The sequence below is a fragment of the Diabrotica virgifera genome, chromosome 2 (genome assembly GCF_917563875.1).
Source record: "Diabrotica virgifera virgifera chromosome 2, PGI_DIABVI_V3a".
In the NCBI taxonomy this organism is placed as follows: domain Eukaryota; kingdom Metazoa; phylum Arthropoda; class Insecta; order Coleoptera; family Chrysomelidae; genus Diabrotica; species Diabrotica virgifera.
This window is the reverse complement of record NC_065444.1, coordinates 142,446,815-142,461,948: the sequence shown is the minus strand read 5'-3', so window position 1 is coordinate 142,461,948 and position 15,134 is coordinate 142,446,815. Positions and strand designations below refer to the sequence as shown.

The window sequence follows — 15,134 nt, the reverse complement described above, 5'->3', positions numbered from 1 at the left end:
GTGGGGAAAACTTTTATTTAAATTCAATACTATATTTCTGTAGTGGTATTGCAAAACTTGATGTTGTGGCTGATTTTAGCCAGAATGAGATTATTTGCTTGATATGCTATTTAGTAACATTTCTTCAAGTTGGTAGAGTTTGGTATGTGTATGATGAAGGTAAAACCCCCTTTGTCCCACATATCTTTTGTATAAAAGATATGTCCCCTCCCCTTTTAACTTACAGTAGAACCCCGATTATCCGATTTTCTATTACATACCCAAGTTGCATTTTTGAGGTTTTATCAAAATAGCGTCATCGTAAATCACTTGACAGAAACTCTATATGACGAAAGAGAGACTCATAATGAAATATTAATTTTTTTCTGTTATCTTTTTATGGTAGGTACATATGTATGTGTATGTACATATGTATTATACATAAGAAATACATGTTCAGATTATCCCTGCTTTTCAATACACCTTCGGTCCCGAGGAGGACGGATAATCGGGGTTCTACTGTATTAGGTAGTGCAGAACTTGATATATTACTTGATTTCTTATGTTGATTACTTTTCGTTTTTGAGTTGGCAAAACATGATTCAAAGTTTCCAAATTCTCTCCTGAAAAATTAGGCTAGATGGACATATCAATCATTGTCAAAACTCTCCAGATTTATAATCCATCCAACTGATATATTGAATAGTAAACTAGGGCTAAAAACCAACTATGTATATCAAAACACAATATTTTTAAAGATTGGATAATGTACATGGTAAATTGAAGAATCCCAATAACAGGAATAAAACCTAATTTTAATATTTGGATGCCTCAGAAGTCAAACGGTGTAAGTCACATTCTCCTTAAAAATGACTTATGGGATATAACACTTATTATTATATATAGAAATATTATTATTTCCTTGTTGTATTTATGAATATGTTACTTACCCATGTTATGATAAATAAAGACAGTTTACAGTCGGAAAAATTAAAGAATACCCATGAACGATCACATCAATCACATATTCAGATTACTAATAATCTATCTCTCTCGTTTGTTATTTATGGGAAAAAACAGCAAATACAAAATATGTGATTGACTGATTGATGTGATCGTTCATGGGCTCTGAGCTTCGCTGGTGGCGCTCCTAGCGGATTACTAATTCAACTTTCACCGGTAATTTTTAAATTTATTATTTAATTGTTATCGCTTAATATTTACAATGCAAAAAATTAAATAAATTGTACTCGATTTTTTTAAGATTTTGCTAATCATTTTGACGTTCTATTGATAAAATATGAATTTCTTACTTCGGATACTTACACAATTATCGTGTAGATGGCGCTAAGATTACCGTTTATTTCAATCAACGATATTACGGAACATTAAAAAAACATAAATTCAGTATTTAAAACGTAAGTATATTTAAGGTAAAAATATATACCTACCACAGCTTTGACCAACTAATATTTTTTATAATTAATGTTTTTACTTTTAATTTTAAATTAATCACTTTGACATTTATGCCAAATTTCCGGTAAACGTTTACAGACTTGCCACTACTGGCGGTCGTGAATTTGTAAATATCCCCTCTACGTACGAGCTCACAGCGTATAGGGCTTTTCATTCACAGTCATTTATTTCGAGCTTCTATCATGTGTCATCAAATATTAATATATCTACAACATACGTTATTGGTATATATGTTACAGTTCAAGTTGATTATCCAGTTGGAGTTGACTCCAACTAGTTGGAGTCAACTCTAACGGCTGGTTTCAGTAAAAGTTGATTATAAATATAAAATGAAGATTTATATTCAACATTTACTAGTAAAAGTAGACTCCAACTAGGAAAAGTATACTCTTCCCAATGCCGTTTAGTAAAAGTTGATTCTGATTCACACAAACAGCCGATTCTAGAAATTAAATGTTACTGAATATGTTCAAATTAGTCTAGGCTGTATCGTCGCCCCCGTTAGGTAAATTACTCCGATTCGAATTTTTTGCGCAAACTTACTCAAAAAGAGGTCCTTATAACAAATCTACTGGGTGCCGGGCAGTACCTTGATCGATAAATTGTTTTTTAAACAATTTTTTTAGACAAATTCACAAAAATAATTTTTTCACTTCGAACAATTTTTTTTAGATCATTTGGGTTATTCTGAGCAAAAAAAGGTATTTTGTGATTTTTCTCTAAAATTGATTGTTGTCGAGTTATACGCGATTTAAAATTTGAAAAAATGCGAAAATAGCCATTTTCAAGGCTTAATAAGTCGGTTAAAATCCATTATTATGAAAGTCAGAGAGTGACCAAATCAAAGTTTATAGCCCCCTCTACAAGATCCAGCAGAAATTTTTGTCACTATTTTATTACTAAGCTTTATCTTTAATTATTAACAATGAGCGCTAAGTGCGCATTAGGCGGCCGTCAATGGTGAGTGCTAAAGAGATGCACCATTCCAGCTATCCAATGGTGAATCTCACTCGCACTCACATTGACGGCGCCTCAATACAATATTGTTGGTAATTAAAAATAATATCTTATTAATGAAATAATGACAAAAATTTCTTCAGGATCTTATAGAGGTAGCTTTAATCTTGTGATTTTTTTAGTTTCTGACTTTCAAAATATATAACATCGTATGGCATTTTTGCCTTTCGGACAGTTCCGGTGCCAATTACATCTTTAACCCTGTTTCAAGTAACTAGTGTCGATGTACACTAGCCCAGGGTGGGCCAGTGTCATTATTGAAAATGAAAATGGTTTGTCTTTAGCAGGGCTCGAACCCACGTGCGCTGGCGTATGAGGCCAGCGATTATGCCGTTACTCCACGGCCGCTCGCTCGACTTTCACAATAATTATCTTTAACCGAGTTATTAAACCTTGAAAATGGTTTATCTTTACCAACCTTATATTTCACAGCTACCAAAATTTCCTATTTTCGAACATGACTTTGAAGTTCTGATAGACAAACCAACCATTATAATGCCATCTTATTCAGACTTGCCAACTTTAACAAATCTTATATTTAAATCCATACTAAACAAATTAGGGAAAAATTTAACAGTAATTTATACAGATGGATCAAAAACAGATGAAAGTACTGGTTTCGCATTTTTTGTTTCAAACAACAATTATGCAGAAAAATACCGAATTCCGGATTGCTGTTCTATTTTTACAGCCGAGGCTGCTGCCATACAGAAAGCACTAACTTGGTGTGCTTCTAATTATTGCGAGAACGTTGTAGTAGTCTCAGACTCTCAGGCAGTACTACAAGCTATTTGTAGCCATCCATTAGATAATTTCCAAAACTCCAGTATTCTTGATATCAAAAAAACATTACATAATCTAAAATCCACTAAAAAAACAGTTACTTTACTGTGGGTTAAAGGACATAGCGGAGTGGTTGGAAACGAAATAGTGGACGGAATGGCAAAAAATACATCCGAGATACCAGAAATCACAAACATTTTCAACTTCAAAGACCTATTTTCTGTTATCAGAAGTGTTGGCAGGGAAAGATGGAGGTCCAAATACGAAGATGTTCAGCAGACATCAAGAAATCATTACTTTTCTATTCACCCATTATTACCCAAATGTATACCTCATTTTAACTACAATTATAACAAAGTACATTCCTCATTAATAACCCGGCTAAAACTTAACCATGGCCTTTTTCCAGAGCATCTACATAGGATTGGAATCTATGAAACTCCCTTCTGTCCGTGTAACTATGAGTCCATCGGGGATCTGAACCATGTATTCTTGGATTGTCTTAATCATAGGGATCAGACTCAAAACTTATATTTAGGTTTAATTAACCTTAACATTAGCCTTCCAGTTAGCATCAGCAATCTTTTATCTTATTCTGACAAATCTATATTTAATATCTTAATCAAGTTTATAAATGATTCTAAGATAAAAATTTAAACATATCTATAACAAAATTCTGTGGCAAAAAGACGCTTTGTCTAATGCCATCTCTTTCTCTCCACACACACAAAATGGTTATTTTGGCGTTTTTCAAATTTTAAGTCACTAATAACTCGACAACAGTCAATTTTAGAGAAAAAAAGGCCCAACGGATCTAAAAAAAATTTGTACAAAGTGAAAAAACTATGTATTTTTGCGAATTTGTTTAAAATCATTGTTTATCGCCAAACTTCACTAAAATCATTCATTATTGTACTCATTTGCCCTCATTTTCGGCAGTAAAGTAACACTTTGTTGTATTGAAAGAAGAATGTTACTTTACCTGCCGCGATAATTAATCAAATTAACCGAGATTGAATGTAAGTGGTCAATGGCAGCAATCGATTATTTATTTGAGTGAAATTAAAATTTATTTACTTTAATTATTAAAAATATTGTACAAAATTTATCGTATTATTAATAAAATTTATGTCAAAAAGTAAAATTCTGTAGTGTTTCGCAATTATATTCATACAAAATAAATCAAAACTTTACAGATTTAGTAATTAGGTAGGTATACAATATTGATAACTATCGATTAAACATCAAAACCGGCCATCATGCAAAAGTCATCTGTCATTACTGTCATTACTGTCATACGAATTTTTTATTTCGTCTAAAATTAAAAAAATTTCCTCAAAGTTGTAAGTAAGTGTTAATGTTTTTTATGATTAACGATACAATTTTGTACGCACCACCTCAATACTCTTTATCGAACGCGTCTGTTCCTCTTCTCGTAATATCAGACTCGTTCGATAAAGAGTCTTTACTGACTGACTTTACTGAAATTGGTTAAACAATTTTTCGACCGCGGTACCGCGTGACACCCTGTGTATTTGTTATAAGGATTGTTATACGGATGTATTTCTTTGAGTAAGTTTGTACAAAAAATCGAATCAGAATAATTTACCTAACGGGGGCGACGTTACGGACTATACTAATAAATAGTTGAAACGGCCAAAACAAAGAAACGCACACTCATCAAAAATGTACTTGAGATTCTCGTATAATCAACATTTACTGAATCGATCCAGGAAGAGTCAACTCCAACTAGTAAAAGTTGATTTAAATTTTTAAAATCAACTTTTACTGCTCGTTTCAGTTGGAGTTGACTCCAACTAGTTGGAGTCAACTTTAACTGAGAATCAACTTGAACTGTAACATATACAATAACACAAACCAAAGACGTATGATGTAGATATAATAATATTATGTGACACATGACAGAAGCTCGAAACAAATGACAATCGATGAAAAGCCCTATTCTTTCATTCTTCCGACTGTATTTGTCAGCAACTATTGTCAGAAACATCTTAGTATCTCATTTTAAGCACTTATTGACTTACACTGATTGGCTTATGAGGCATTGATTTGTTAATAGATACCTTTCACTTTTCTAAATAAAAAAATTAGTTACAGATATGACAAACATCTAGCTAGAAGATGGAATCCTGCGTTCTTAAAATAAAAAAAGCTAGTTCCAGAAGTAAGCTACCAATAATAAACTAGAGAATGTATTACAAGAAAGAACAACGCTAATACTCAACATAGCTCAATTGCTTCAGATAGAAAAAGAGGAGGAAAGGGTACAACACAAGCGTGCCAGAGAAAATGAAAGGACAGAAGAGAGACACAAAATTCATTGATTTATTAAATTTACAAATTAAATTATACAAAGGACAATTAAATAAAAAATTAAAAAATGATACATGTATATTAATGATCCTTCTTTTTCACCATAAAGCTTGTTACTGACCAGGAGGTATACTATATATACTATAATAGATATACATATATTATATCTCATATCGCTCACTCTAGTAATGAGTGAGCCTGCATAAACGGAACCATAATATACATTATAGTTCCGTGTATGCAGCCTCACTCATTACTGTAGTGAGTGATATGAGATATATTATATTATAGCTCTACTTGTATGACAAGCTTAACACAAAAAAAATTTATAAGGTTATCTAACATCTTAACTTCAGTAAATTCAATAATTTGGCTTATTCCTGGTATATACTTAGCAAAAAATAATATTTGAATTAAATTAATTGACACAAAAAGAAGAATGTGAATTTATGTAATTTATTTAAGCCAAAATACATTGTACGGCTGTCAGTAAATAGAAAAAAATGTTTATTTCACAAATAAACATTTCTTTTCGCTTAAATTAAATCACAAACAGCCTCCCACATACCTCTTGGCAGTTTGAACATTTAATTTAAGCGAAAAGCAATGTTTATTTGCCAAATAAACATGTATTTTGAGTTAAATAAATTGCATACATTCTTCTTTTTTCGTCAATTAATTTAATACAAAAATGATTATTTTGGCCACCCTGTATAAATAATGATATTCATGTTTATATTACTGTATAGAGAATTGAACACCCTTTCAAATGAAGTGCCACATGACCCCTATTCCCATTTAAAAAAATCATCGATTCCGTCACCACGCTCAGATGGATGACGTCACTAGTATGAAATATATGGCAAAAAATTATAATTTAAAAATCAAAATCGACCTATTTCGGGATTTTTCTCTAAAGTCATCCATTTTAGAGAAAATGAATTTATTCCATAATTTAGATCCTCTTCTGTATGTGTACTTATATTTTATACCTCTATTTCTAATGTAATTAATTATCGAGTTTGAAAAAATACATTTTATTCACTTTTAGGAAGAAGATATTAAAATAGGCAAGTGTTAGGATGTAGTAATTCAATGGATTATTCAATAAATATGAAAATATGGACATTATAGACAAAATATTGAATAATTTTAGAACGTGTAATGACATGTTTTTAAATCTGCCGCGTTTAGGATTCCGATCCTGATTAAACATTTGGCAACATCGCGGAATGGGTTGTAAGATCTATCCCTACCTCAAATTTTTCACCTTTAGTTTGGTTCACCTTGGATTATAAGCTTTCATTCGACACCTCATGTGTCATTCTACCTGGTATAATGACGGAGGAGTTAGTTTACGGACTGACACATTTTTTCAAAATTGGGTGAAAACAAAACTTTCGAAAACTGTATGTCCTACACTACTCACGTACTTTTCAGTACTATTCTACTTGATGTCTATTAGGAAAGTGCAATGCATTGCTATACATTTCATTTGAAACGATTTCAGAAGTGAAGGTTTAATTTCACCTCCAAATTCCAATCCTTTCCAGTTTCCAATTCAATTTCTAACTAATATTGTGACTTATTCCCAGTTAAAACAGTAAATTTAAATAAATACTACGGTCATAGAAATATTACAACCACCATGTATTTTGTTATATTTTTTGTCATTTCAAAAAACGTCCGTACTTAGATGTATTATTTTAGCAACAATTATTATTTATATGTTCACATTAAATACCAACAACAATGCTTTTTGAAACAAAACAAACAAATATGATTTTGCTTTTCTCATATCATCTTGAAAACGTTGAATAATGAAAAATGAAAAAGCAACTGCTATATCAAACTAGCTGGTCGGAGCATCTCTAATAGTCAATACCACGCCACGGGCCACGGACATTCCACCTCAATGGGCGCTTTGCCTTATGGAATCTCTGCGGAGCAAGCATCAAGTACAAGAATCGTACTGAATTAAAATAATAAATTATTAATATAGAAAAATCCTTGAACAATTAAATTTTTTAATATTAAAAATTATATTTACATAGGTGGGTGCCATTCTGGGAAAGGCCCGATGGAAAAAGGTCAGTTGGTCGCCCAAGAAAGAGATGGAAGGACGCAGTAGCCAGTGATCTACGCAAAATGGGAGTACAGCAATGGGAGATAGCTGCTCAAGACCGACAACAATGGAGGGAAATAGTAAACGCGGCCAAGACTCACATAGAGTTGTAGAGCCAAATGATGATGATGATGATGATAGGTGGGTGCATAAGACATTTAGAAGGCTAAGGCTAAGCACAGAACAAGTAAGTCGCGGTGGAGCTGTATGTGTCGGTCGCGGTCGATGTCGACATCCATGTAAAACAAACACATTGTAATGAACGTAAGCGAACAGAGCAGGTAAGTCGCGATGGAGGTTTAGCGCGATGCCATCTAGGAGGTTTACATCGATGCCTTCGAAAATAAAATGAGTTTTTTTTATATAGATGTCTACTGCGCGGCCTACAAGGATGATCTGAGATGATACTTTTTATATAATCCCTTTTTTGTATTCAGTTTAGTTTTGAATTTCTAAAGTAATTAAATTCAATAAATTTTTGAAACATGAAGGAGGATCTTATTATTTACAGCCAATTGATAGTGGTTCTAGCTCGACTGACAGCGCAGGTGACCTCCTTGCTATGTGCTGTCGACATCGACCGCGACTTAACTAGTAGCATCTACCGCGACCTACACCTCCACCGCGACTTACTTGTTCTGTGCTTACCCTAAGGGGGGACATGGCACAAAAAAGATTGGGAAACACTGCTCTAGATTGTGGCAATTCACCGTTATGGCATTTAGACTATGTAATACTCCTCCGACGTGTGAGTGGCTTATTGAAAATGTGTTGAGAGGGTTATCTTAGAAAACGTGACTGGTGTATTTAGACGACATAATTGTCTTGCTTGACGACCATCTGAAAAATTTAGAAGATGCTTTTTGTCGACTTAAAGTTGCACAATTGATGTTAAATTCCAAGATGTGGCAGTTATTTTAAAGTAAAGTCAATTACCTAGCTAGGTCATATAGTCAGGAAAGAAGGAGTGGCCGTCGATAATGGAAAATAGGTTCCATTAAGGAAAAGCCAGAAGGAAGTGTTTTAATGCGAACCTATCATTAAGTCAGATAGCCAGATAGATTGAACGGCTTCAAAAATACTATTTTAAGATTGAGCATCTGGCCGGAGTTAGGACAGGAACGCTGATTCAGCAGTGCTAAGAACAACGGTAGTCAACGACTAGTGGACGCCTACTAAGATCATGTGTAAATAACGCCTACTAAAAATTGTGTAAAGAAAAGAAAAAAAATAAAGGCTCCTCTGAGGCAATACAATGTTTGAAGTCAGTTTGAAAGAATAGCTTTGGACATTGCCGGGCAATTTCAAGAAAGTAAAAATATAAATATTGAAGTAGGTACCTACATGTTGGTCGTAATGGATCAGGAATCAATATCTACCAATAACAGTAGCACAAGAAGCACATATTTAGCTACAGTTTCGCGACTACAATCGCATGTGTTACTAATTTAATAAGACCGATTCATCAGTAAATTACAATACATTTATGAAATAAAATTTACTACCATACCAATAAATCACAGCTTTCTTCTTTGGATTTAACATCACACATCATATTAACAATTTTCCTAGTTTCTACATCAGTTGGTTCAGGGGTAACAGATTTTACGGATTCTGTCACTTCCGGTGATATCGCCCTCGAACGGGATGGAGGGGGCTGCTTGGTACCAAACGCCGTCAATGGGTAGATGCCATTTCTGTAAAAAAATATAAATATTTAACAAGGTTCTGAAACTATTTTCTTGTGGCACGTCTAATTTAAGTATTTAATTTTATATGGAATTTAGTTACAATTATTGGTGTAATGAAAATTACATTTTTAATTAAATAATGTTAAACATATATGACAATTCTGTCAAAACAGAAATTAACGATTCTCCCGAAATATATTAAATTTTAATATTTTTCGAAAGAAAAGAAAGGTTTTCTGTGATTATATTTGTTTCCTATTATCCAACGATAAGAAACGAGTAATTAATATCTGTGTTTTGCTTTCATTAAATAAGATAAGTTCAAAGTAAAAGAGAAGTGAGTTCTAAGTTGTGAAAATACTTCCAACAGGGAACGGACCAGGATCAAATGGTTTTCGGTATGCTACACAGCAGTGTCCAACTGTAATGCAGAACGAGACTACAAACCTAATGCATCCGTACTACCAAGTAAGTCAAATAGATACTCAAGCTCCATCATCATGCTCAAATCGACCAATAGTAATCCAAATGATACCTGTTGATAATAATTGTCAAGAACAATATCAAATACAGCCAACAGTTACGCAACAGACCAACTTAAACTTTAAAAACAATACAGAAACGCAGAGTGAAGATGATTTGATGTCAGATGAAGAACATGAAGAGTCTCAAAATCTAAAAAAACCCATGGCAAACAATCAGAACAAAAAGAAGAAGGTTTAAAAGTCCAACTTCAAAAGAAAATGAACATCCAATTACACCCTCAAATAGGTTCCAGTCACTTCCACAGGAAACCTCTGTAACTGATACGAATAAAAGCCCACCAAACTCAAACCCCCCTCCAATTTTTATATATGGCGTGAATAACTATAGCAAAATGATAGATAGTTTAGCGCAAGCAGTACAAAAAGAGACTTACTATACTAAAGCCTTAACAAACAATACAATAAAAATTTTCCCAAAGACACCTGAATCCTACAGAAAACTAATACACCACTTACGAGAAGAAAACATCGTCCACCATACATATCAACCTAAGGAAGAGAGAGCCTACAGGGCAGTTATTCGAGACCTACATCATTCCTTTCCGATAGATGAAATAATAGCGGATATCCAGAAAAAGGGTCATAACGTAAGGAACGTTACAAATGTCAGACACAGATTGAGCCGTGAACCATTGCCTTTATTTTTTGTCGACCTCGAGCCTCAAACGAACAATAAGGAAATATTTGAACTGCAGTATATACAACATTGTAAAATACGGGTGGAACCACCGAGAATTAAAAGAAATATACCACAATGTACACGATGCCAAGAATTTGGCCACACTAAAGCGTACTGTGCAAAACCATATAATTGCGTAAAATGCGCTGGATCACACAACACAAAGGATTGCAAGAAACCAAAAAACACGCCCGCAATTTGCACTCATTGCAACGGAAACCATCCTTCTAATTATAGAGGATATTCTGTTTATCGTGAACTACTAAATGCCAGATACAATGACAAATCAAAACAAATCACCACTCAAAATCCTGTCAATACTCCCAATGTAAATATACCTACCCAACATCATAGCCATAATTTCAACAGGATGAGTTATAGAGATGCTGTCATTGGAAACACAAATGAAGACAACAAAAATAACAATGAATTAGCAGATCAACTATCAAATTTCCTAAACGAATTCAAAAATATGTTGTCTCAACTCTTAAACCAAAATAGCATGATTTTAACCATGTTAACCACAGTCATTAACAAAGTAACAAAATAATGACAAAGTCGTTACGAATTGCGTCGTGGAATGCTAATGGCATTTCAAACCATATACTAGAAATATCACTATTTTTAAAAATGAATAATATAGACATTCTCTTAATATCTGAAAGCCATGCCACAGAAAGAACGGTTACTAAGATACCTTACTATACTGTGTACTACGCAAACCATCCAGACGGAGGAGCACATGCAGGTTCTGCCGTTATTATTAAATCAAAAATTAAACACTATGCAGTCCAACCTTACATCACGGAAAAAATCCAAGCAGCCATCATTAAACATCATTAAAAACGTACCTTAATAGGATAAGTCATAGACTAAATAGAGCACTACATGAGGAAAAAAACGACTCCTTCCAGTTTTATGTTTCGAACCTCTCACGTGAAGACCACTCTATATGGAAAGCTACAAAAAATTTAAACGGCCGACAATAACAAATTCACCTTTAAGAAAAACAGATATGACCTGGGCCCGCACAAATGAAGAAAAAACCACCGTATTTGCAGAGCACCTTGCAACTGTATTCTCAGCACCAGAAAACAATGACGATGAAGATGACGATATAAAAAAGTACCTCGAAAATCCATGTCAACTATCTCTTCCTCTGACAACATTTACTCCGACAGAGGTTCGACAACAAATAAAAATGCTAAATCCTCAGAAAGCTCCTGGCTATGATTTGATAACAGGAGAATTACTTCAGAAGCTACCGAGAAAAGCAGTGGTGTTATTAACAGTAATATACAACAGCATACTACGTCTTCGCTATTTTCCAATACAATGAAAATTAGCTCAAGTTACTATGATTCCGAAACCTGGTACACCCGCAACACAAGCAAATTCATATCGCCCGATAAGCCTACTCCCAATAATGTCGAAAGTATTAGAACTGCTACTATTACATAAAATCGAGCAAGTTGTCCCCATAAACGAAATTATACCACAACACCAATTCGGATTTAGACGTGAACACTCAACCATACAACAATGCCACAGAATAGTAAATATAATTAAAACAACTCTTGAAGAAAAAAAGTTTTGCGCTGGAGTGTTTCTCGATATACAACAGGCATTTGATAGGGTATGGCATCAAGGTCTCCTCTATAAACTAAAATTACACATGACAGACCAACTATACTTTATTCTAAAATCGTATCTGACTGACCGATATTTCCAAGTCAAAATTGAAGACAACTTCTCAAATTACCACATCATCCAATCTGGAGTACCACAGGGTAGCGTTCTCGGCCTATTTCTCTATCTGATATTTACAGCCGACGTTCCAACCAGAAATGATACCTTATTAGCTACTTTTGCCGATGATACGGGAATCTTAGCAGTCGATGTCGACCCTAATGTTTTTTTTTGAGTGAATTTGATGGCCTTGGCCGAGCCAATTAGCCAGACATTTTGTTATTTTAAAAACAAACAAATTTGATTTTTCAATCAGAGGAATTTTTTTGTATTTCTAACTCTAAATACATAACAAACTAACATTATTATCTACAATTATTATCTAAATAATACTCTGTTTTGGTTGTTCATTTTTTTTTGTAAATTTTTATTTTTTTTTGTATTTTTTGTTGCATTTTTTTTATATTGTTAATTTGTTTTTTTATTATTTTTTTTATTGTTATTTTTTGATTTGATAACAGGAGAATTACTTCAGAAGCTACCGAGAAAAGCAGTGGTTTTATTAACAGTAATATACAACAGCATACTACGTCTTCACTATTTTCCAATACAATGGAAATTAGCTCAAGTTACTATGATTCCGAAACCTGGTAAATGTAGCATCACAAAAAGTTCAAAATCATTTAGACCAATTACAAAACTGGCTCAAGCGATGGAAAATAAATGTTATTGCCAGCAAATCAGTACAAATTACTTTTACAACCAGAAAATCTACATGCCCTCAAGTTTCTATAAATAATACTCCGATTCCCATCAAGCCAGTTGTCAAATACTTGGGATTGCATCTGGATGAAAAACTTATATGGAAAACGCACGTTAAAATTAAACGTAAACAATTAAATCTTAAACTAAAAAATATGAACTGGCTATTTAACAAGAAGTCTCAATTATCTCTTGAAAATAAACTGCTTCTGTACAAAGCTATACTTATACCAGTTTGGTCTTACGGAATAGAACTATGGGGCTGCAGTAAACCTTAAAATACGAAGATACTCCAAACATTCCAATCCAAAATTCTCCGTAAAGCTCCATGGTATGTATCCAACCAGACACTCCACAATGATCTGGACATCCCACTAATCAAGGACTTAATACAAAATCGTTCAATAAAATATCAAAATCGCACCACTGACCACACCAACGACTTGATAAATAATTTATTCACCCAACCACTTGCTGAAAGAAGACTGAAGAGAATATGGCCAGACGACCTACTACAATAAAGAATAATACTTAGAGAACCGTCACTGGATGGTACCTAATTCACGTTAATTTACTTTCAGACTATTTACTTATTACTTTGTGTTTAGAGTAGATTGTAACAATGCAGTATATATAAAAAAAAAATTAAATAATGTTTGACGTTTGGATCTATCAAAAATGTATGAAAAAGTCAATTGAACGCAACAGAGAACCTGACGCTCTCAATAGGTCTAAATTATGTTGTAACACGCCAAAGGTGCATTTAAATCAAAGCGAACACGAACTAACGAATAAATTCGTTCGTTAACAGGTTTGTTTCAACTAGAGACAAACCCGTTCTTGAATCGTTACGCGCATGCGCAATAACGAATAATTATGAGCAGTAACACATTTTTCGATACTGTGCATATTCGTAACCGTTCAGGGCCTAGATTCCGTGCACTGTAGATATCTACATGTCGCTTTCTATCGATATTTGAATATCAAAATATATGAATTTTTAGCTTTAATTGAATTATTTTCTAGTTTTGCGCTGGTTTATTAATTAGAGTATAACCTAGCAAAACTAGAAAATAATTCAATTAAAGCTAAAAATTCAAATATTTTGATATTCAAATATCGATAGAAAGCGACATGTAGATATCTACAGTGCACGGAATCTAGGCCCAGAACGGTTTTGTATCGAGTTGGAACAACAATTATTGTATTTATACATCGAATCGAGCACGACCGAACGAATTTGTTCGCATTCGCACATGTTCCAACCGATGCGCGATGTCGGTAACTTAGCGAATCATCAAAGTAAATCGTTCTTCAAGAATGTGGACATTGGATAGACGGTAGCGAACGGATTCGTTGACAAGTACTGATTTAATTTATTATTTACAAAAATTAGTTTTCGAAGGTTGTTTATTGTGTAGCCGTGAACACATAATTTTGCAATATGGAATGGACCAATGAAAAGATACTTCAATTAATTGAGTTATATAGAAATGAAGAATGCCTATTTAACGATTTAATAGAAGAATTAAGCAAAAAATGGATGAGATATCTCAACAGGGCCGCCAAAGTGAAGAGGTGGTTATATTTCTCCCAACTGGAACTGTTTGCTATACCTTTACAGGGACTACTTTACCGAGGGGAGTATTGATCTGCGGTATAGAACATAGAGTCTTACCATATATTATAATGCCAGTTATACAATGTTATAACTAATAGATGGATTCGGCCGTTACTTGTTGGTAGTTCATTCTATCTAACAATAAAACACTGAAAACGTTTGTTTTCGATACTTCCACAAAATTTATTAAAAAACTATATGACTACAGCTGTTTCGGCAGAGTGTCTTTCTCAAGTGATTTATTTTACTATGTGTTTGCATTTTAAAGTCCTTACCTGAAGAGGTTTAGGAGTGGGAAATTGTTTGTCTCAAGTTGGTCATTCAGAATTATATCTGTGTTTTTCAATTTATTAATTTCCATAGATTCTAATAAAGATAGCTTAAGGCCTTTATTTTGAATATGAAGAATTTGAAACTGTTCATTAAAAGAATG

General features: G+C 33.5%; 1 protein-coding gene across 1 annotated transcript in view; it reads right to left on the bottom strand.

The window, feature by feature from the left end:
* Nucleotides 1-15,134, bottom strand: part of LOC126880251 (nuclear receptor-binding protein homolog) — an 842,193-nt gene that overhangs the window by 132,915 nt on the left and 694,144 nt on the right. The window contains exon 7 of the mRNA XM_050644017.1: nt 9,225-9,411. Within this exon, the coding sequence (XP_050499974.1) occupies nt 9,225-9,411 (187 nt within the window). The remainder of the gene's footprint in view (nt 1-9,224; nt 9,412-15,134) is intronic.